The sequence below is a fragment of the Bombina bombina genome, chromosome 4 (genome assembly GCF_027579735.1).
Source record: "Bombina bombina isolate aBomBom1 chromosome 4, aBomBom1.pri, whole genome shotgun sequence".
Taxonomy (NCBI): Eukaryota; Metazoa; Chordata; class Amphibia; order Anura; family Bombinatoridae; genus Bombina; species Bombina bombina.
In genome coordinates, this window is record NC_069502.1 from 415,559,156 (window position 1) to 415,584,861 (window position 25,706).

The 25,706-nt window shown below is 34.5% G+C and overlaps 1 protein-coding gene across 1 annotated transcript in view; it reads left to right on the forward strand.

The window, feature by feature from the left end:
* Nucleotides 1-25,706, forward strand: part of LOC128657508 (probable cation-transporting ATPase 13A4) — a 454,774-nt gene that overhangs the window by 149,287 nt on the left and 279,781 nt on the right. The window contains 3 exon segments of the mRNA XM_053711875.1: nucleotides 3,959-4,109; nucleotides 4,234-4,320; nucleotides 16,040-16,196. Of these exon segments, the coding sequence (XP_053567850.1) occupies nucleotides 3,959-4,109; nucleotides 4,234-4,320; nucleotides 16,040-16,196 (395 nt within the window).

A 25,706-nucleotide genomic window follows, 5' to 3' on the forward strand; every position in this document is an offset into this window, starting at 1 on the left:
TCCTTAAACCTCCTGTACAGTTTTTGGTGCGATTGCTGCTGCAAGGCAACAGAAATAGCACTTAGTGCAGGTCACACACTCAGAGCTATAATGAATGTCCCATAATCACATACAGTAACCGATGCAGAGAACATTTTTAGGCTTTATGTCCCTTTAATACACACTACAATGTAATATGAGTGAACTCTTTTGTAGAATATTTATGTGCATACTTTCAAAGAAAATGGTGATAACATAAAGGTGGATTTACTGAACCTTAAATGTGTTTTACTTTTTTACTGAATGTTAAAATAGAGCTTAAAGGGACACTGAACCCAATTTTTTTTGTGATTCAGATAGAGCATGCAATTTTAAGCTACTTTCTAATTTTCTCCTATTATCAAATTTTCTTTGTTCTCTTTCTATCTTTATTTGAAAAAGGCATCTAATCTAAGGAGCCAGACAATTTTTGGCCCAGGACCCTGGAAAGCACTTGTTTATTGGTGGGTGAATTTATCCACCAATCAGCAAGAACAACCCAGGTTGTTCACCAAAAATGTGCCGGCATCTAAACTTACACTCTTGCTTTTCAAATAAAGATACCAAGAGAATGAAGACAATTTGATAATAGGAGTAAATTAGAAAGTTGCTTAAATTTGCATGCTCAATCTGAATCATGAAAGAAAAAATTTGGGTTCAGTGTCCCTTTAAAGTATACTGAAAAATTGTTTTTTCCTTAATGTGTTTCCAATTCCCTTTTTACCTGCTGCAGAGTATAAAATGTATTAGAATTTGCTTTTTAAGGTTTATTTGTGTTTATGAATTAGCTGGTTTTGAGTTTTGAAGCCACAGCCTAAATAAAATGGGTTGCGCTTGTAGGTATAATCAGATCTTATTACTTTATCACATTGTGTACATATACATGCTTCTTTATCTTATATCTGTCAATAAACCAAAGACCAATACTTAGATAAAAAAATGGGAAATTAACACTTTATTACCTTATTATTTATATTGATTCATCGATGGCCGCCCATCCGCCTCCCACGTCAGCTCCCACCCACCAACGATTGCGGCCATCGCTGCCCGGTGCAGAGAGGGCCACAGAGTGGCTCTCTCTGCATCGGATGGGGGTAAAATGTTATTGCAGGATGCCTCGATATCGAGGCATCACTGCAATAATAGGAAAGTGGCTGGAAGCGATCAGGATCGCTTCCAGCCGCTTTAAACTCCAACGTCGTACAGGGTACGTCACTGGTCTTTAAAGACCAGTTTGTGCAAGACGTACCCTGTACGACACATGTCATTAAGGGGTTAAATAAGGAATCCCTTATTGTAAAAGTGAATCTGAAATGGTGAGAAAATGGATTTAAAAAGCAAACTTGCCATAGCTTGTTGCTTATTCACTTGTCTGTTTCCTTTATCATTTTGAAGTTTTACAGTTCACTCCAGGTTAGATGCCCTTGTTTGAGGCTGTGGTAATACTAAATCAAAAATATTACATTGTTAACGTTTTATGTATTTCAAAGACATTTAGGGGCCTATGTATCAAAGCGTCAACTAGGTTGCCTTTGCCGGCGTCAATACGCTCGCGAGACATCGCTGCCACGGATCTGAATACAATCCCCTTATTTATCAAAAAAGCCGTCAAGTACGGTGCAAAGAACATCGGACTGGTGTTGACGAACAGTCATCGATGTTGCGGTTTTTCAGGTTTTTCCCAACTTTATTTATAACATTTCATTACTGTCCCTGAAAAAGCACATTTCTCTAAAGCTAATCTTTTATTTTTCATGTGTTAATGTCCAAGATTGATTTATACCTCAACAAACAAAATATATCATAGAAAGCTATTTTTATATTGATTTGCTATATGATACTTTCATATTAATGTGTATTTGTATTTCTACAAGTCATATTTATTTATTTAAATTATTATTAATGCTAGAATTTGTACATATATCCTTGCACATACGTGTATATATATATATATATATATATATATATATATATATATGTGTGTGTGTGTGTGTGTGTTTTATGTCAGAAATCTTTTGCAAACATATTTACATGTCCCTAAGTTCCTTTTTTTGTTCTACACAATATTGTCTGTCATATCTGTGTTTATTTATACCACTAAATGTGTATATTGTAAATGGATTATTATTCTGAGTAGGAATCATTTTGAATATAACATGAATCAGGGTATCATATGTATTTATTTGCAATCAATGGATATTTTAAAGGGATAGGAAAGTAAAAATTTAAGTTGCATGATTCAGATAGAGCATGTAATTTTAAAACACTTTAAAATTCACTTCTATTTTCAAATGTGCTTTGTTCCCTTGGTATCCCTTGTTGGAAAAGAATATGCACATATCCTACACTAGTGTGAGCTAGTTGCTAATTGGTGCCAGCACACATTTGTCTCTTGTGATTGGCTAAATAGATGTGTTCAGCTAGCTACCAGTAGTGCAATGTTGTTCCTTCATCAAAGGATAACAAGAGAATGAAGCAAATGTAATAATAGAAGTAAATTTGAAAGTTGTCTAAAATTGTATGTTCTATCCAAATCATGAAAGAATATTTTGGGATTTCCTGTCCCTGAGCCAGTTTTCTCTCTACACCTGTCTAACCCATCCTGATTGCAATCTATTTAAAAAAAAAACACCCCAACACAGGTGTTATAAAATGGGCAGGCATATAAGATGACATTTCTTACTGAAAAGAAATTCAAGAGAAGGAGGAAATACACTGAAAAGAGCATGCCAGTAAAAATGCATAACAGTTTAATGTTAGGTGGGCTATCCCTTTGAGCTATCGTTTTAAGATTATATTGAACCAAACATCAATTTGAATTTTAAAATCCTTGTCTAAAATATTACACTGTGTGTCCTAATGTCAGCATCAATGTTTATCTTTAATACTAATTTCACATATACATACTTTCAAAGTATAATACACAATGTAACAAATAGCACTTACAAGTTCTGATGAATGATCAATGACACAAGTATCCAGCAATTTAATTTGTTAGTGATAGTTTATAATGTGCATTTGAATCAGATTAGCTGATGTCATAAATCATGTGATTATGCATATTCCAATCAAAAGTGGTGGAAAAATTCACCAGTGTGTGGGTTATTTAGGTGTTTGCGACATAACTGGTGCGAAAAGTGTTGAGTCAAATATGGTACAAAGTGTAGAGTGTGACTTGTATTACATGGCTTAAATATGGTGCACATAGATTTTTCAATAAAATAAAAAGGAAGTTAGCTATATTATGTTGTGTATTTTTTTTCATTTTTATTTCTATATCTATTAGTGCAACAAGTTTGGGGCAAAGCTTTGCACCAAATATGTAGAAATAATATTGTCCCCTTGCTTTGTAATGAGAAACAAAGTTGTAGCATAATCCATAAGTAGTAATGTATTTTTCATTTTTATCCCTATATTTACTAGTGCACCAAATGTGGAGCAATAATATTGTTTGATTTAGAAAGGGTATACAATTTTAAGAGCGTTTCTAATTTACTTTTATTATGTAATACTTTATTCTCTTGCAGCATCAAACATAAGCTTTCTGTGTTTTTAGACTCCCATTGAGTTCTATGGCATCCGCGACCTCAGGTAGACGCATGCGTAAATGTAGAATTTTTGATAACTTAGTGAGAGCTTCAAATAGTGTCGATTAAGAGGGTGAAATAATGCGATTCTGCTCAAATACCAATGTTTTCAACTCGCATCGATCTGCGTCTGATTGAGATCGCAGGATCATATTTTATGTCAGAAATTTCAACATTTGCCGATCTTGACGCTTTGTTAACTATGGCAGATCAATGTCGCTACAAATACAACGCGAAATTCCAGCGTATTTTCAGTTGACGCTTTGATAAATAGGCCTCTTGGAGTTTTAACCAGCTAATGTAATACATTTAAAATTATAATTTTTAAAACTATTTTATTTCTGTGTTTTCAGCTTTCAGGATGTGCACAAGTTTCCATCTAGTAATACAATGCCTTGGAGCCCTATGCTAGCAGCCATGACTAGCTGCCACTCACTCATTATATTGGAGGGAAAAATACATGGAGATCCATTGGATGTAAAGATGTTTGAAGCAACAGGCTGGGTAATGCTGTCTTTATATAACTCATAAAGTAGAACTAAAGCTCCTTTATGGAGAAAATTGGAAGTATTGCCCATCATTTTTATGAAATTATATTATAATCACTATTAAAATGTTATTTCAACAGGAACTTGAAGACTATACAACATGCTCCAATGAAGATAGAAAATCAATATCCTGTACCATGGCAAAACCAGGCACAAATGTAGGAGAGGTAAGCAAGGCAATGCCCTAAATACTGATATTTAGCCATATAAAGGGCCCCATTCATGAATCTGGAGTAGGGATGGGCGAATGTGTTTATATCCGAATTCGAATGTTAGAACGAATGTTATTGTAGAAATTCGATTTACATAATAGAATGTTGATAAGAACGAATATTCTTAAAAATTCGATTTTCGAATGTTATTTACAGTTTTCGAGTGTCACATTCGAATTCGAATGTCACATTCGAATTCGAATGTTACATTTATAAACACAATTGTAATCTAGAAACACTATTCGAATCGAATGTCACATTCGAATTTAAATATTACATTTATTAAACACAGTTGCAAACTAGAAATACTATTTCGAATTCGAATGTGACATTCAAATTCGAATATTACTTTAAAAAACACAGTATTAGACTAGAAATACTACTTCAAATTCGAATGTGACATTCGAATGTAGCATTCGAATTTGAATATTACATTTATTAAACACAGTTGTAGACTAGAAATACTATTTCAAATTTGAATGTCACATTCGACTTAATGTCACATTCGAATTCGAATATTACATTTCGAAATTGAATGAATTACATAGCTAAACATTCTATTATTAAAACGAATATTTTCGAATTTTATTGAAAAATTCGAAAACGAAAATTCAAAAATAGAATGTTAGAATGTTATATAAACATTCCAAATTCAATTCGAACGAACGAATGTATCAAAATTTGTTTTAAATTTCGGATTTTTAGAAACATTCGCCCATCCCTAATCTGGAGATGCTGCTTCAGAGTCTGAGCTTGAATGAGCCTGCAAAGTTAGTTTATGAGTTGCAGTCTTATGATTGACCAGGATGATTGACAAGCTCTGCTCATGCTCAATTAGTTGTGAAAGAGCTTGTGCAATGATAGCTGCAGGTAGCTAATGCTGACCACTCACTGCAGTACTGAGCAAACAAGGTATGTTATCTTTTAGGGGTCTTCCCCAAACTGTTAGAATTGTGCACAGTGTACCACATGTTTTGTTTTTGGCCTGGATTACCAATTCAAGGTTATTCTAATGTATTATACAACTAGTAGTAAATTCAGTTAACATGGTTTTCCATTGGCTTTGGAGCATGTGAACATCACCAGTACTTTGTATACTTAATACATTCAAAACTAGAATAACACTCTTAGATTCCCTCCATTCAAAACATTGGTGGTGTTTTATATCTTGTGAAGTCACTCAGCTGGGTTTTCCAACAGATCAAACAAACTTAAAATGAAAGTAAATTTTAGGTAACAATATCAATGCAATGGATAACTATTATATCAATATATTGAGTCGCTAAGTTTTTTTTTTAATTAGTTTTTTTAAAAATATTTTTTACATTTTAATACTTTATACCATCTCGTATCTTCCTCCGCCTCCCCGTTCATTTCCTGCTCCTGTTTGCTTACACTTAAGAGCGGTCCCACCCGCTCTTACGTGTTCATGCGTGCGCATTCTTGTCAACTAAAATGTATTACGCATGTGTGCTTAGTGTCGATGCGGCTTAGTGATTCACTGTTTCCCTTTTGATTTCAATGCGCATGCAATTCAATGAGAAACGCATGTGCAATTGAAGGTGGGGGCCTATAGTGTAGTTTTCAGATGCCACTGGGGGACAAATAATAGTGAAAGGGTTTTTCGTCATTTGTAAATAAAGTTTATTTTTGGAGGCAGGTGGAGGAATGGCAGTATAGTGATCAGAATTCAAAGGTAAATTTATGTGACAAAAATAGAATACTTATTAAAATCATGACTTAAACTCTACTTATTTTGATCTAAATGTTTCTTTGCGGCATAGAGGTGCAGGCAACTTTATTTTCACTTTAAATCAAAAAAGCTTCCAAAAAACTCTTGCTAGGCATTTTACAAGGACTGGAATAAAGATTTTTTTTTTTGAAAGATACAGAGATATTTAATTAACAATCCTAGTTTCCATTGCTGCAGTAAATGTTATAAACTTCTTAAGTGTACTATAACAATATTTAAGTTGATATAATTTTGGCTTAAACATGCACACATTCACCTCTATATTTTATTTTATTTAGAGAACAGGGTGTAGCTGTCATCATTTCTTTGAACAAATTGCAGGTTACGATCAATTATCTAGGGTAGAACTTGTATTATATTTTTTATATACTAGAGTTATCATCAACCATATATTATGCTGACCAGCAACGCATGCACCCATGGATCTCTAAGAGAAAGATGCAATTGCAATATTTTCCTCCTATTTCTATAATTGTGTCATAATTAATAGTTTGTTCTGTAAAGTGTATTAAAGGGACATTAAACCCAATTTTTTAATTTATGATTCAGATGGAAAGTACAATTTAAAAAAAAAAATCCAATTTACTTCTATTATCAAATGTGCGTTGTTCTCTTGTTATTCTTTGTTGAAGAGCTGTCTATATAGGTAGTGTGCACATGTCTGGAGTACTACGTGACAGGAAGTAATGCTGCCATATAGTGCTCTTGCTAATATACAGTTGTATGCAAAAGTTTAGGCACCCCTGACAATTTCCATGATTTTCATTTATAAATAATTGGGTGTTTGGATCAGCAATTTTATTTTGATCTATCAAATAACTGAAGGACACAGTAATATTTCAGTAGTGAAATTAGGTTTATTGGATTAACAGAAAATATTCATCAAAATGAAATTAGACAGATGCGTAAATTTGGGCACCCCAACAGAAATATTGCATCAATATTTAGTAGAGCCGCCTTTAGCAGAAATAACAGCCTCTAGATGCTTCCTATAGCCTGTAATGAGTGTCTGGATTCTGGATGAAGGTATTTTGGACCATTCCTCCTTGCAAAACATCTCCAGTTCAGTTAGGTTTGATGGTTGCCGAGCATGGACAGCCTGCTTCAAATCACCCCACAGATTTTCAGTGATATTCAGGTCTGGGGACTGGGATGGCCATTCCAGAACATTGTACTTGTTCCTCTGCATAAATGCCAGAGTATATTTTGAGCAGTGTTTTGGGTCATTGTCTTTTTGAAATATCCAGCCCTTGTGTAACTTCAACTTTGTGACTGATTCCTCAACATTATTCTCAAGTATCTGCTGATATTGAGTGGAATTCATACAACCCTCAGCTTTAAAAAGATTCCCAGTACCGGCACTGGCCCCACAGCCACAGAGCATGATGGAACATCCACCAAATTTTACTGCGGGTAGCAAGTGTGTGTCTTGGAATGCTGTGTTCTTTTGCCACCATGCATAACGCCCCTTGTTATGACCAAATAACTCAATCTTTGTTTCATCAGTCCACAGCACCTTCTTCCAAAATGAAGCTGGCTTGTCTAAATGTGCATTTGCCTACCCCAAGCGACTCTGTTTGTGGCGTGTGTGCAGAAAAGGCTTCTTCCGCATCACTCTCCCATACAGCTTCTCCTTGTGCAAAGTGCACTGAATTGTTGAACAATGCACAGTGACACCATCTGCAGCAAGATGATGTTGTAGGTCTTTGGAGGTGGTCTGTGGGCTGTTTTTGACCGTTCTCACCATCCTTTGCCTCTCCGATATTTTACTTGGCCTGCCACTTCTGGACTTAACAAGAACTGTGCCTGTGGTCTTCCATTTCCTCACTATGTTCCTCACAGTGGACACTGACACCAAAGCAATTGTGTGTTCCAATTAATCAGTGCTAGGTAGTTACAGGTATTCAAATCAACAAAATGACAAGGGTGCCCAAATGTATGCACCTATCTAACTTCATTTTGATGCATATTGCACATTTTCTGTAAATCCAATAAACCTCAATTCACTATTGAAATATTACTGTGTCCTACAGTTATTTGATAGATCAAAATGAAATTGCTGATCCAAACACCTAATTATTTATAAATAAAAATCATGTTAATTGTCAGGGGTGCCTAAACTTCTGCAGCCATATAGTGCTGCAGACACGTGCACACTCCTGATCCCTCCTGCTTTTTAATAAAGGATAACAAGAAAATGCAACAAATTGATAATAGAAGTAAATTGGAAAGTTGTTTAAAATTTCATGTTCTATGTCGAATAACAATAGGAACTTCACCGATTCCAAAATAGTAAACTTAACTATTTTAGCAGCTGAAATTTAATCTTTAGAAATTGGAAGGATAGGTTTGGCCTACAATTACTGAGCTTAGGAATTATCTCAAAAAACAATGCTTAATTGAACAAAAAGCAACGGATTTATCCTCAGAACGAGAAATAATAGCATTTTTCAATAAATGGGCTAAATTTTTCAGGATGTTCCCACCTTCTGAAATAGATCATTTAATTTATCCATTGAGAAACTCTGATTTGGTTCTGCTGGATGTTTGGTGAGGGGGGACAGGAGAATTTGTTATTTTTTTTTTTTTTTTCCCTTGTTATTGGTTTGTTTGTTTGTGTGTTTGTTTAATTTATTTTTTATTTTTGTAGATTGTTACCATGGTTGGTTTAGCAATTAAATAACCGTAACCACAATTAACTGAGTTAACTGAAATAAAAAATGCATGCAAATCGCTCTGGTCAAGGATGACTTCCGAGAAAAATTGATCATTTATAATTTAGAGCTTAAGGCCTAGATTTAGAGTTCGGCGGTAGCCGTCAAAACCAGCGTTAGAGGCTCCTAACGCTGGTTTTGGCCGCCCGCTGGTATTTGGAGTCAGTGATTAAAGGGTCTAACGCTCACTTTACAGCCGCGACTTTTCCATACCGCAGATCCCCCTACGCCATTTGCGTAGCCTATCTTTTCAATGGGATCTTCCTAACGCCGGTATTTAGAGTCGTTTCTGCAGTGAGCGTTAGAGCTCTAACGACAAGATTCCAGCCGCCTGAAAATAGCAGGAGTTAAGAGCTTTCTGGCTAACGCCGGTTTATAAAGCTCTTAACTACTGTACCCTAAAGTACACTAACACCCATAAACTACATATGTACCCCTAAACCGAGGTCCCCCCACATCGCCGCCACTCGATTAAAATTTTTAACCCCTAATCTGCCGACCGCCACCTACGTTATACTTATGTACCCCTAATCTGCTGCCCCTAACACCGCCGACCCCTGTATTATATCTATTAACCCCTAACTTGCCCCCCACAACGTCGCCGCAAGCTACTTAAAATAATTAACCCCTAATCTTCCGACCGCAAATCGCCGCCACCTACGTTATCCCTATGTACCCCTAATCTGCTACCCCTAACATCGCCGACCCCTATGTTATATTTATTAACCCCTAATCTGCCCCCCTCAACGTCGCCGACACCTACCTACACTTATTAACCCCTAATCTGCCGAGCGGACCTGAGCGCTACTATAATAAAGTTATTAACCCCTAATCCGCCTCACTAACCCTATCATAAATAGTATTAACCCCTAATCTGCCCTCCCTAACATCGCCGACACCTACCTTCAATTATTAACCCCTAATCTGCCGACCGGAGCTCACCGCTATTCTAATAAATGTATTAACCCCTAAAGCTAAGTCTAACCCTAACACTAACACCCCCCTAAGTTAAATATAATTTTTATCTAACGAAATAAATTAACTCTTATTAAATAAATAATTCCTATTTAAAGCTAAATACTTACCTGTAAAATACATCCTAATATAGCTACAATATAAATTATAATTATATTATAGCTATTTTAGGATTAATATTTATTTTACAGGCAACTTTGTAATTATTTTAACCAGGTACAATAGCTATTAAATAGTTAAGAACTATTTAATAGTTACCTAGTTAAAATAATAACAAATTTACCTGTAAAATAAATCCTAACCTAAGATATAATTAAACCTAACACTACCCTATCAATAAAATAATTAAATAAACTACCTACAATTACCTACAATTAACCTAACACTACACTATCAATAAATTAATTAAACACAATTGCTACAAATAAATAAAATTAAATAAACTATCTAAAGTACAAAAAATAAAAAAGAACTAAGTTACAGAAAATAATAAAATATTTACAAACATAAGAAAAATATTACAACAATTTTAAACTAATTACACCTACTCTAAGCCCCCTAATAAAATAACAAAGCCCCCCAAAATAAAAAATTCCCTACCCTATTCTAAAATACAAATATTACAAGCTCTTTTACCTTACCAGCCCTGAACAGGGCCCTTTGCGGGGCATGCCCCAAGAATTTCAGCTCTTTTGCCTGTAAAAAAAAACATACAATACCCCCCCCCCAACATTACAACCCACCACCCACATACCCCTAATCTAACCCAAACCCCCCTTAAATAAACCTAACACTACCCCCCTGATGATCTTCCTACCTTGTCTTCACCATGCCAGGTTCACCGATCCGTCCTGGCTCCAAGATCTTCATCCAACCCAAGCGGGGGCTAGACATCCACTGAAGAAGTCCAGAAGAGGGTCCAAAGTCTTCCTCCTATCCGGCAAGAAGAGGACATCCGGACCGGCAAACATCTTCTCCAAGCGGCATCTTCTATCTTCTTCCATCCGATGACGACCGGCTCCATCTTGAAGACCTCCAGCGCGGATCCATCCTCTTCTTCCGACGACTAGACGACGAATGACGGTTCCTTTAAGGGACGTCATCCAAGATGGCGTCCCTCGAATTCCGATTGGCTGATAGGATTCTATCAGCCAATCGGAATTAAGGTAGGAATTTTCTGATTGGCTGATGGAATCAGCCAATCAGAATATAGTTCAATCCGATTGGCTGATCCAATCAGCCAATCAGATTGAGCTCGCATTCTATTGGCTGATCGGAACAGCCAATAGAATGCGAGCTCAATCTGATTGGCTGATTGGATCAGCCAATCGGATTGAACTATATTCTGATTGGCTGATTCCATCAGCCAATCAGAAAATTCCTACCTTAATTCCGATTGGCTGATAGAATCCTATCAGCCAATCGGAATTCGAGGGACGCCATCTTGGATGACGTCCCTTAAAGGAACCGTCATTCGTCGTCTAGTCGTCGGAAGAAGAGGATGGATCCGCGCTGGAGGTCTTCAAGATGGAGCCGGTCGTCATCGGATGGAAGAAGATAGAAGATGCCGCTTGGAGAAGATGTTTGCCGGTCCGGATGTCCTCTTCTTGCCGGATAGGAGGAAGACTTTGGACCCTCTTCTGGACTTCTTCAGTGGATGTCTAGCCCCCGCTTGGGTTGGATGAAGATCTTGGAGCCAGGACGGATCGGTGAACCTGGCATGGTGAAGACAAGGTAGGAAGATCATCAGGGGGGTAGTGTTAGGTTTATTTAAGGGGGGTTTGGGTTAGATTAGGGGTATGTGGGTGGTGGGTTGTAATGTTGGGGGGGGGGTATTGTATGTTTTTTTTTACAGGCAAAAGAGCTGAAATTCTTGGGGCATGCCCCGCAAAGGGCCCTGTTCAGGGCTGGTAAGGTAAAAGAGCTTGTAATATTTGTATTTTAGAATAGGGTAGGGAATTTTTTATTTTGGGGGGCTTTGTTATTTTATTAGGGGGCTTAGAGTAGGTGTAATTAGTTTAAAATTGTTGTAATATTTTTCTTATGTTTGTAAATATTTTATTATTTTCTGTAACTTAGTTCTTTTTTATTTTTTGTACTTTAGATAGTTTATTTAATTTTATTTATTTGTAGCAATTGTGTTTAATTAATTTATTGATAGTGTAGTGTTAGGTTAATTGTAGGTAATTGTAGGTAGTTTATTTAATTATTTTATTGATAGGGTAGTGTTAGGTTTAATTATATCTTAGGTTAGGATTTATTTTACAGGTAAATTTGTTATTATTTTAACTAGGTAACTATTAAATAGTTCTTAACTATTTAATAGCTATTGTACCTGGTTAAAATAATTACAAAGTTGCCTGTAAAATAAATATTAATCCTAAAATAGCTATAATATAATTATAATTTATATTGTAGCTATATTAGGATTTATTTTACAGGTAAGTATTTAGCTTTAAATAGGAATCATTTATTTAATAAGAGTTAATTTATTTCGTTAGATAAAAATTATATTTAACTTAGGGGGGTGTTAGTGTTAGGGTTAGACTTAGCTTTAGGGGTTAATACATTTATTAGAATAGCGGTGAGCTCCGGTCGGCAGATTAGGGGTTAATAATTGAAGGTAGGTGTCGGCGATGTTAGGGAGGGCAGATTAGGGGTTAATACTATTTATGATAGGGTTAGTGAGGCGGATTAGGGGTTAATAACTTTATTATAGTAGCGCTCAGGTCCGCTCGGCAGATTAGGGGTTAATAAGTGTAGGCAGGTGTCGGCGACGTTGTGGGGGGCAGATTAGGGGTTAATAAATATAACATAGGGGTCGGCGATGTTAGGGCAGCAGATTAGGGGTACATAGGGATAACGTAGGTGGCGGCGGTTTACGGAGCGGCAGATTAGGGGTTAAAAGTGTAATGCAGGGGTCAGCGATAGCGGGGGCGGCAGATTAGGGGTTAATAAGTGTAAGGTTAGGGGTGTTTAGACTCGGGGTACATGTTAGAGTGTTAGGTGCAGACGTAGGAAGTGTTTCCCCATAGGAAACAATGGGGCTGCGTTAAGAGCTGAACGCTGCTTTTTTGCAGGTGTTAGGTTTTTTTTCAGCTCAAACTGCCCCATTGTTTCCTATGGGAGAATCGTGCACGAGCACGTTTTTGATGCCGGCCGCGTCCGTAAGCAACTCTGGTATCGAGAGTTGCATTTGCGGTAAATATGCTCTACGCTCCTTTTTTGGAGCCTAACGCAGCATTTGTTTGAACTCTCGATACCAGAGTTAAATTTATGGTGCGGCCAGAAAAAAACCCGCGGAGCGTTAACAGCCCTTTTACCGCCGAACTCCAAATCTAGGCCTTAGTTAAATTAAGACGAGGTAGATGTAAAAATTGCATGTAATAATTTATAGACAATGTTCTTCCTTGGAAAAAAACTGATGTAAGTTTGTTAGGATGTTTAATTTATTTTATTTTTGTTGATTGTTGCCATGGTTGGTTTAGCAATTAATTAACCGTAACCACAATTAACTGAGTTAACTGAAATAAAAAATGCATGCAAATCGCTCTGGTCAAGGATGACTTCCGAGAAAAATTGATCATTTATAATTTAGAGCTTTAGTTAAATTAAGACGAGGTAGATGAATAAATTGCATGTAATATTTATTGATAATGTTCTTCCTTGGGAAAAATTGATGTAATGCTGATGTAAAATAAAAATTATATTGGAAAAAAAAATTTCATGTTCTATCTGAATCATTTAAGGAAAAATTTGGATTTTATGTCCCTTTAAAATCTAATCGATAATGTTATATAACATTTATCCAGCTTTTACTAGCTATATAAAATTCTACTCCACAGTTCATTCTGCTTTTCAGTGTATGTAAACGTGCACGCAATATTCTAACTTTGGCTTTTTGCTCTCGTCAAGAGCGAAAACAGTTTACTTTCAACTCATAATACAAGCTCAACATGACAAGCGCAAAAAGCTTACTTCTAACACGATGCTTGAACGGGAGTGTTAATTAGGGCTCCACTTGTAATATGGCCCTGTGACGGTGCCCATTACTTTAATAAAACTAAAACTTTATACTTCTTTCTTCAATCTTTAAATAACAGATATAGAGGGTCAGTTCCAATATTTCCAAAATTCGTATTCAATATTGGAAAAATACAAAGATCAAAATGATTATAATCATGATTTAAATACAGCTGAGCTTGATAACTCCCCCATGATTCAATCTCCAATTCACCACATTAGTGCTGTTAATGATTGACACTCAAAACAATGCAACTGTTGTGTAGGCTGCCTAATGACTCACCTACTGATCTGGTCATTCATTATGCTGGTCCAGAATCCTTTCTTCACTGACAGCCTATTCTCTGTAGCATAACTGACTATATCTTGTAGAGATTTTGTTTTCTTCTTGTTTTTACATTTAAATGATAGCACTGATGTGTTCAGTATCATTTTTATTTGGTTTTATTCGATTGTCATCAAACATGGTCAGCACTCTTGTTTTTTCGGGTACAATGTAATGACTGATATTTATTGTTTTTTCGGGTACAATGTAATGACTGATATTTATTGTTTTTTCGGGTACAATGTAATGGCTGATATTTATTGTTTTTTCGGGTACAATGTAATGACTGATATTTATTGTTTTTTCGGGTACAATGTAATGGCTGATATTTATTGTTTTTTCGGGTACAATGTAATGGCTGATATTTATTGTTTTTTCGGGTACAATGTAATGACTGATATTTATTGTTTTTTCGGGGACAATGTAATGACTGATATTTATTGTTTTTTCGGGTACAATGTAATGGCTGATATTTATTGTTTTTTGGTTGTCTGTTCATTCTGTGGTTGTTGAACATTTATCAACTGACTTTGGCTGTTGAGTTTGATGTGTCCATCAGTGTTGTGCTGTCTGTGCATCATATGAATTACATTTTCAGTATAAGCATAGGGCCCCCTTTACTAAACTTCAGAGCCACAGTGTTTACGCTTTTAAAGGGATATGAAACTCCAACAAAAATTATTTCATGATTAAAATATAGCATTCAATTCTAAACAACTTTAATTTACTTGCATTATTGATTTTTCTTTATTCTCTTAGTATCTTTAGTTAAAAAGCAGGGACGTAAGATCAGGAGCGTACACATGTCTGGAGAAGTATATGGCAACAGCTTTGCAAAAATATTATCCATTTGCAAGAGCACTAGATGGCAGCACTATTTACTGCCATCTAGTGCTCCATACACCACCTAGGTATCTCTTCAACAAAGAATATCATGGGAACAAAGCAAATTTAACAATAGAAGTAAATTGGAAACTTTTTAAAACTGGTATGCTCTGTCTTAATCACAAAAGAAAAGTTAGGGGTTTCATATCCAATTAAGACCGCAGCTACTTAGCCTCTCCGCTACCTAAAGTGTGATGGAGTTAAATCATCCTGATCGGATCCAATCAAAATGATTGACAGTCCATGTTCACACGTGGCTAATCGGGGTGCCATTGCACAAGCAGCTGTTTGTGCAATGTTAGGACGACAGTTTCCTGGAAGTGAACCTTGTCTGCCTAAAGTGTATTGTGATTGTTCAGATATCAAACCGGGCAAAGTCGGAGCTGAAAAACAGCAGATGAACACAATCAACAAGATTGGAATTGATTCCATAATGTTAAAAATTGTATTTGTATAATATTCTCATGCAATGTTTTTCTTTAAATCCATCAATATTTCTAGGATAAGTGATTAATTTCCCTTTAAGCATCCAGGGTGGAAAGGTCTTAATAAATAAATCCAGTTACTTAGAAATAACAATCTCTTGTAAGGTACCATTCTTGGCGTGTGCAAGGTTGTTCTTTAGTATATCAGCAACAGGGCCTAGTTGGAGTAATGTGCTTGATTATATTTTTAAGGTGATAATATGCAGATTTATGCAGTCACCAATCAACAGATCTTGAGCCAACCTAGTCATCCTTTTCAACAAAGGATACCAATAGAACTAAACAGATTTTACAGTAGAAATAAATTGGAAAGTTGTGTAAAATCCCATAGTCTGTCTGAATCATTAAAGAAAAAAATGGATTTCATGTCCCTTTAAACACCAATGGGTTTGCTATTATCTGACTTCTTCATGTATTTCTTAGAATGCAAATCTGTGAGATAATGAACTTATATAACACTGGATCCCAGATGAGTAATACATTGATTTCAAACCTTTTTTTTTTTTTTTGTAAGGCTCCTGTAGAAGGAATCTCCATTCTGCGCCAATTCCCATTTTCTTCCAGCTTGAAGCGTATGTCTGTTATCACTCAGGTCATTGGAAGTGAGGAACTCACAGTGTTTATGAAAGGAGCTCCAGAGATGGTTATTCAATTTTGTAAACCTAGTTCAGGTAGGTAACTATCTATCTATCTATCTATCTATCATCTATCTATCTATCTATCTATCTATCCATCTATCATCTATCTCTCTGTGTGTCTTTATTAAAAACACATAATTCAACAAGAAATATATATAATACAATATTTTATCATATATTAACAAAATACTGATAATAAACTATTATTGTTTTAAGATACTTCTTGTGAATAAGGTAGTGAAATGCTACTTTTTACATGCTATGCATTGCATTCTTGGCCTTCAAAATGAGAACGATGAGTGTATTCATATTCACAGATCAGTGCATTTCATAAACAAAACAATTGCTAGGACTGATATGAACAAATACATTAGTGATCTCAGTGAGAATAATAAAAGTAATTTGCCCATTGAGGGATAGATTACAAGTTGTGCTTTAACAATTTGAAAGTAAATGCGACCGCACAAACACAAACTAAATTTGTGGTCGTCAGATTAGCGTGACTGAAGACCTTGGGTTAGGGTTAAAACAAAAAGTTCCACTAAACACAACATAAATACATAAAAATAAAGTGTTTTTATATATATATATATATATATATATATATATATATATATATATATATATATATATATATATATATACTGTATATATATATACACACAAAATCTAATATTATTATTATTAATATTAAAAAAGTTATAAGGGTTAAAAAGGTATATGGTATATAGCAAGGTATTTCAAAGAAAAGGGCTATAATATATGTATACATACAAATACATGTCTAAATATGTGCATCTATGTATATATACATATGTATATATGTGCATACATGTGTATTTATGTTTATATATGTATATATAAAAAATGAAAAATAATTTGTAATACATTTTGGGCTAGATTACGAGTGGAGCACAAAATTGCGCTTTCATTAATACCAGCGCACGCAAATGTGAGCTGGTATTACAAGTTAAGTGAGTGAGACATGGCAAAACACCTAGCGCTACACAAGGGGTAAGGTACGCAGCAAATTAAAAAAAAATATATATATGAATATATACATATATATTTATGTGTTTATGTGTATATAACCCCAGAGGCAGAACTTTTTTTCACTTTCTGCAATAAGATTTTTTTTAGTGAAAATGTTTCTGCAGGTCATTTTTAAATAAAATTCAATTTTAAATTAGGCAGTTTCACTAAAGCACCAGTACAATTGCAATGTGTTGGTTAACTGGAGAATAAAGACATTTTTTAAGATTTATAATATAGTGCAGTAGTTGAAAATTGCATTGCAAATTAGCTGCAGGCAAAAAAGAAATTGTAAAATGTCTCTTGAATAAATTTGTTTCCTTTTCTCTTTGTCTAACATAGAAGTGTAGTATTAAAAAAGGTGCATCGCTCATACGAACGTTACATTCAGAAAAAACTGCTTTGCAGGCAAGGGGGGCAGGTTTGGAAAATTCCCTAAGAGCCAGTGAACAATCAATGCACTGCTGCTTTGCAGCGCTACTGCATATTTGACTGTTCACTTCAAAAAGCACTTTGCTCTGAATGCACTGAGTTAAGCAAATAGTACACAATGCAGCCAGAGCACAGCTCTGTTTGAAAAGAACATTCTAATGTGGACCAGTGCTGCAAAGTTAAATCGCTGACAGTTCCTGCATGTGTTCCATTCTTTCTGCAGACATGCTGCATTTTCTGCAATGACATCTAAGATCACTGTATGTTCTGCCTTGGGAAATATAACGCTTAAATATATATGTATATAAGCATATACATATATATTTAAAGTGCTAACACAGTCCCCATAGACCGCAATGTAAAGGCCCTAACACCCCACATCCCTCACTTTAATCCCTTATAGCTGCTTTGTGCATTTTTTTTAATAAACAAAGATGCTTATATTTTTATTTTAAATTTGCCCTTTTACAGGCGCACTTCACTCCACTTGTAATTAAGCCCATAAATATTTAATCATTTTTTTTACTATGTACTGTTAATATTTTACATTCCTATGTTCTTCACATAGGGGAAATTGTTCTATGCATTTTTTTAATTTTATATTTTTTACAATATTTTACAAAAAATACATTATATTATATTTTACTTTCAACTTATACTAAGTGCACTAACTCGTGCAGGTGAACGTTTAATGACAGTTTTTGCCCATGAGCGAAATCGCTAAATAGCGTGTCACTTGTAATCTGGCCCAGAATGTAGTGCATGGTGGCCTAAATGACATCTACCATTTCTTTACATGGGCACAAAAGTCAAAAATAAACTTTCATTATTTAAATACAAAATGCAGTTTTTAATTACTTTTCAATTTACTTCCATTAATAAACTGGGCACTTTCTGAGGCTCCAGCTCCTGCTGAGCATATCCAAGACATCACAGTGTATATGTATATGAGTCTGTGATTGGCTTATGTTTTATTAGGAACTTGTTGATGCAATTCTACTGTATTTAACAGCCTTTTAAGCTTGTAAAGTATTATTGCTTTTGCCATTATTTACAATGACATCTCTGGAAAAAGCAGAAAATAATACCAAAGTAAAACACACAGGTGATCTTACTTTGAAAAACAGTAGGATAATAATGAGAGAAATTGATGGAACTATATGTATAAAGAAGCTTATGAGCAGCATATTAAATCACCTATATATATAATATGATAAAAAAAATGTTATTCTAATTTTTATAATGGTTTGTACAAGCTAGCAAAAAAATAATTGCTGTTGAAAAGTTTTACGCTTACTGAAAATTTCTAAAGGCACATTTTCCACCATTACCGACAGCCGGAATAAAATTAGAAAATAATGGAAGCCAAAAATCTAAATTTTACACCTAAGCCCCTAGTTATCAGGGGGTCGATCCGATAAAAATTGTCACCTGCAAAAGCTGGCGACGCCAATATTTGCGCGGGTTTGGTATCCTATATACGGCGTAACCTAGAAGTTACGCGCGTATATTTCTGCCGTCGCCCGTAGTTTTTTGGGCCATAGGCAGGTATACCAAACCCGCGCAGTTTGGTATCCAATATACAGCGTAAGGACTTACGTGGCGAAAATGGAGAAATCTTACTCCATTTTCACCTCGCCACAAAAAGCAGCCGTAAGAAGCCTTACGCTGACTATTGGACCCCCGTAACTCCCTAAACTGGCTGCTAAATAAACCTAACACCTAACGTATGCGCAATGTCTATCTCCCTGTCAACCACGATCTGCTAAATAAAACCTAACACCTAACGCATGCGCAATGTCTATCTCCCTGTTAACCGCGATCTGCTAAATAAAACCTAACACCTAACGCATGCGCAATGTCTATCTCCCTGTCAACTGCGATCCCCCGCCGCAATCCCTAATAAAGTATTTAACCCCTAAACCGCCGCCATCTACATAAACTAACCCCCTACTGTGAGCCCCTAAAACCGCCACCATCTAACTGATATATCCCCTAATGTGAACCCCTAAAACCGCCACCATCTAACTGATCTATCCCCTAATGTGAACCCCTTACACCGCCACCATCTATATTAAAATTATTAACCCCTAATTTAATCTACCTACCCCGCCGCCGGCTATATTATCTATATTAACCCTAAGGGCTCCATGTACTAAGCAGTCAGCGAGCTACCCGCAACAAATCTCGCGCCCAAACTCGCAAACTGATATGTACAAAGCCGTCAATTATGTAAAAACTCGCATCTTTAAAATTGTGAGCGTACTTATCCGCCATACCTCGCTACCTCTCCATTTTTTACTGTAATTAGACACATTTGACCACCAACTCGCCAAAAACGAATGTACTAAAAAATCTATTTGTCCGCTCGCGTCAATTTCCGCTCCCACCTCGTTATTTTTGCCTCGCCACCTTTTAGGTGGCGGGCAAGGTACAAAACAATAGGAAAGTCACTCTAGACGCTAGTCTAGACATATATAAAAGGCAGTAATATCAGCATTGTACTTACATTGTTCATTTCAGCAGCTATGGAGAGAATTCTGTTTTTGTTTATTCTCCGTTTGATGCGAATCCGGGCTAGAAGACAGAATACTGGAAATGTAGCTAATCGATTGGTTAGAAGAAGGAGAGTTCGAGTCCCCCGTGTATTCCTTCCACGGGTTGGTTTGCACGGCCTTTCTGACCGAGAGATCATACAAAGATTCCGGCTTGATCGTGAATCGATATTACACCTGTATCGAGAGATTGAAGATCATTTGGAGCCGATGACTGCTCATTCACAAGCTATTCCGGGACTTCTCAAACTATTAGCGGCATTGCATTTTTTTGCAACAGGCTCCTTTCAGGCAGTTTCTAGCGTCATTATTGGAATGAGTCAATCTGCTTTTTCACGCCACTTATCCAAAGTAATAGGGGCTATGATGGTTATTTTTCATCGATATGTTTGTTTGCCATCTACCCCTGAAGAATGGCAATCTATCAAGTCAAATTTCTATAGGATGGCTGGGATGCCCAATGTCCTAGGTGCCATAGACTGTACCCATGTTGCTGTAAGACCACTTCAAGCTCGTGAGGAGATCTATAGGAATAGAAAGCATTTCCATTCCTTGAATGTCCAGATGGTCTGTGACCCCCACATGAGGATTATCAGTGTCCGTTCTAACTTTCCTGGCTCCTGTCATGATTCTTACATTTTAAGGCAGACTGGGTTATACCGGAAGTTCGAGGACGGAAATATGCCTGACGGATGGCTTCTAGGTAAGCATAACTGGCGTCTAATATGTCTCTCATTTCAATGTACCAAAATTGCGCCCAATTTGTCGACTGTAATCTGTATAGTTTAATTGTATTGTATAGTTCTGAATCTTTATAATTATTCTTATATTAATATTTATATTTATTATATCTTCTATTAGGAGATGGAGGGTACTCATGTACAGAATGGCTGTTGACTCCCTATAACAACCCACAGACCAGAAGTCAAGTACGTTTCAATGAAGCTCACCGATCTACCAGGGGGATTATTGAGAGGACTTTCGGTCTTTTGAAAATGCGGTTTCGATGTCTTGATCGTTCTGGTGGTGCTATGCAGTATGCACCAGAGAAAGTTGCCAAAATTATATTGGTTTGCTGCATACTGCACAATATTGCAATTAAAAGAGGCTGTCCATTAGAAGATGAAGATCCAATAGATGCTGATGATTTACCAGAAGAAATATGTGTAGAACAAGCTAATAGGCGTGGAAATGCAACAAGGGACATGGTTTCAGAACAATATTTTGTGTTTGAGGATTAAAGTTTCAGTTGATCAATAAAAAACTTTCTTTATTAACTTGTCTCCATTTTTTTTTAAGAGTTAAGGTTATTAAAAATCACTCATGATAAACAGTTAAATACATAACAGTTGTTGCTCTTCAATTATCAAAGGTTTCCAATAAATAAAGTTTATGATCAAAGTTATTACAGACAATATATTATAGGTAATACATTGTCTTTGTGACATCACACTAGTGTCTACAGCTGCTCTCACTCTTTTACATATGTGATTATTGTAATGTAATCCCTCCATAGCTGATGCTAATTCATTGTATTGTGTCATTGAATTGTAGCTGTAACAAGCGACAGTATATTCAACAGTGCTTTATGTTATCAGATTGGATTTTTGAGTTAAAAAAGACTTGCTAATTTTATTTGTTTTATTCTAACCTCTATTTTTAACAGCTACTAGGTTTTCCCATATTCAAATAAATACCTTAAGGGATTACTCTTAGCACTTATTTTCTTAACCTTTATAATATATTTTTGCATTCAAGATTTGTTAAAAGAATAGTGGCATATAGAAAATAATGGCAAAATAAATTATTTTATTACAAAATTATAATCTTTAAACATTATATATTAACAATTGCAAACCAAAGTAACTTGTTAAACATATAAACACATATGAAAAAAAAGGAAATGTTTAGAAACCAAATAACAATTGTAAACCAAAATAAATTCTAATACATATAAACACATATGAAACAAAGAAAATGTTTATAAACAAAATAACAATTGTAAACCAAACAACATTTTAATACATATAAACACATCTTTAAATAATTAAATGTTTATAAACAAAATAAAAATTGTAAACCAAATTAAATTTTAATACATAAAAACACATCTGAAACAAATAAAATGTTTAGAAACAATAACTATTGTAAACCAAAGTATAAATGTTAATACATATCAACACATCTGAAACAAAGAAAATGTATATAAAACAAATATCATTTGTAATAACTATCAACATCGATATTTACAAACCTTCATAAAAGACATTAATATACATATACATTATATTTTTCTATATTTTTCGGGGATACATATCTATATCAATGCGCTAATGATTGACATAACGATTAATCATGTCATCGTCTAACATGTCGCGTCCTGAACCTTTTGGTGCTGGAGAATTGGTGATATTAGTTTATGCCATGGATAAATATTTCCCTAAACGGATTGGTGGTGTGAGGGGAGTGAGACAGGAATGCCGAGACAAAATTATATACGAGATGCTGAGAAGAATGCATCGTATTTCAAAAATTAAAAGAACAAGACGACAGTGTCTTAGAAAATATAGTGATTTGAAGAGAAGAGAACCAAAGTACTATAAATCGATTCGAAGATTGATAAGGACATGTAAGTTTCAAAATTATATATGAAATAATTTTTAATAATATAAAAAAAGGGTTTATTTTTGAACTGCGTCATCATTGACGAATCCAGGAAAATAATATTTCCTGACTGTTACTTTGACTATATTAGTATATACAATTGCAAAAAGTTACAAAAGTAAGCATGCAGAACTGAGTTAGTAGATAAAAATTTAACTATATTACTATATACACTTAAAAGGTTAGAAAACTTAGCATACAAAAATGAGTTAGTAGAGTAAAATATAACTATATTAGTATATACCATTGAAACATGCAGAACTGAGTTAGTAGAATAAAATATAAATATATTACTATATAACATTGAAACATGTTAGAAAAGTAAGCATGCAGAACTGAATGTTTTGAAAACCAAAAATTAATTTGAATAATTAATTCAATTTTTTTATTAAATTTTTTTATTATATATATGTTTATAGATATGAGAAGTAGGAGAATGAAGTGTGCACACCCACCACGCTACTTAAGGTCAATGTTGGTGCAAACACCCAGAAGTGAAGCTCTTTCTCCACCTTTGCCAATAACACTATTGGATATTGAATTATCTCCAAATCCATATGAAATTTGTCATAAAGAGACACAGACAGGTAATGACTTATTATTTAAATTTTAAATCATATATTTTAGGTTTTGGCTTAAAAAGTTTTAGCATGCAATATTAATCAAGTTGCTAATTTACTTCTATTATCATTTTTTTCCTCATTAACTTTCTATCTTTATTTGAAAAAGAGGGCATCTAAGCTAAGGAGCCAGCCAATTTTTGGTTGAGCACCATGGACAGCACTCTTTGATTGGTTCTGTCCAATTATCAAGTACAACACAGTTGGTTCACCAAAAATGGGCTGGCATCTAAACTTAGATTCTTGCTTTTCAAATAAAGATACAAAAAGAATGAAGTAAAATATAAAGTTTATTTAAATTGCATGCACTATCTGAATCATGAAACTTACAAATTGGTTTCTATGTCACTTTTAATGATTATTATTATTATTGTTTTAAATAATATATACAAGGTTTTTGATTTAATAGTTTTCTATCTTTGTAATTTCGTTCATAGATATTACCATGGAAGAAATGGAAACTAGTATGGAAATGGAAGAATTTCAAAATCCTGATAGTGTGACAATATTTGAAGCATTAACTTCAGATGATACTCAACCAAGGATAGAAGTTTTACCAACAATGATGGTAGATAAAGGTATGTTTCATACTCAGTAATCTTAAATCTAAGAAAATACAAGTTTTAACTAATACATATATTGTATATTTCAAATAGGAGTTGGCTCAGATGAAAGCTTTAAAGGAGTGGACATAAGTGTAGAAGCTAATATAGTAGATAACGTAGATAACAGCACATCAGGAGGTAATATTTGTGATGAAAAACCCTATCATACATTGAATATGTATATGACAATTGAATTAAATTTTGCTTTTCATTTATTTTTCTACAGATTTATCTTCAACATCAACTATTGAGACTGCAGACAAAAGTACTCAGAGTTGTCTAGAAGATCATGTTAAACAAAAAATTTCTAAAATTAGGGCAACTTTGGGAATGTTAATGGAGCAAGTAGATTTTTTATACCGTAAATATGTAATTTGATTTCATTTTTTGTTTTGTCATGATTAATAACTGAGAAAAAGTTTTGTGTTGAAGAATCAAAAGTGAGTTTGAATTTATGTAAATAAACTTTTTTTTTGGCCATAAAAAATTTGTCTTTATTAAATAATAACATTTTAAACTTAAAGGGACACTGTATCCAAATTTTATCTTTTGTGATTCAGATAGAGCATGCAATTTTAAGCAACTTTCAAATGTACTCCTATTATCAAATTTGCATGCTCTATCTGAATCACAAAAGAAAAAATTTGAGTACAGTGTCCCTTAAAAATACACAAACAATAACTTTGTAAACAATATACAGAGTAAAAAAATTAACAGTGACTAACATTTTAAACTTAAAGGGACACTGTATCCAAATTTTATCTTTTGTGATTCAGATAGAGCATGCAATTTTAAGCAACTTTCAAATGTACTCCTATTATCAAATTTGCATGCTCTATCTGAATCACAAAAGAAAAAATTTGAGTACAGTGTCCCTTAAAAATACACAAACAATAACTTTGTAAACAATATACAGAGTAAAAAAATTAACAGTGACTAACATTTTAAACTTAAAGGGACACTGTATCCAAATTTTATCTTTTGTGATTCAGATAGAGCATGCAATTTTAAGCAACTTTCAAATGTACTCCTATTATCAAATTTGCATGCTCTATCTGAATCACAAAAGAAAAAATTTGAGTACAGTCTCCCTTAAAAATACACAAACAATAACTTTGTAAACAATATACAGAGTAAAAAAATTAACAGTGACTAACATTTTAAACTTAAAGGGACACTGTATCCAAATTTTATCTTTTGTGATTCAGATAGAGCATGCAATTTTAAGCAACTTTCAAATGTACTCCTATTATCAAATTTGCATGCTCTATCTGAATCACAAAAGAAAAAATTTGAGTACAGTGTCCCTTAAAAATACACAAACAATAACTTTGTAAACAATATACAGAGTAAAAAAATTAACAGTGACTAACATTTTAAACTTAAAGGGACACTGTATCCAAATTTTATCTTTTGTGATTCAGATAGAGCATGCAATTTTAAGCAACTTTCAAATGTACTCCTATTATCAAATTTGCATGCTCTATCTGAATCACAAAAGAAAAAATTTGAGTACAGTGTCCCTTAAAAATACACAAACAATAACTTAGTAAACAATATACAGATTAAAAAAATAAACAGTGACTAAATAATACAAAATGTTCACTCCAGACGTCGCCTCTTTGGGTCTGTTGT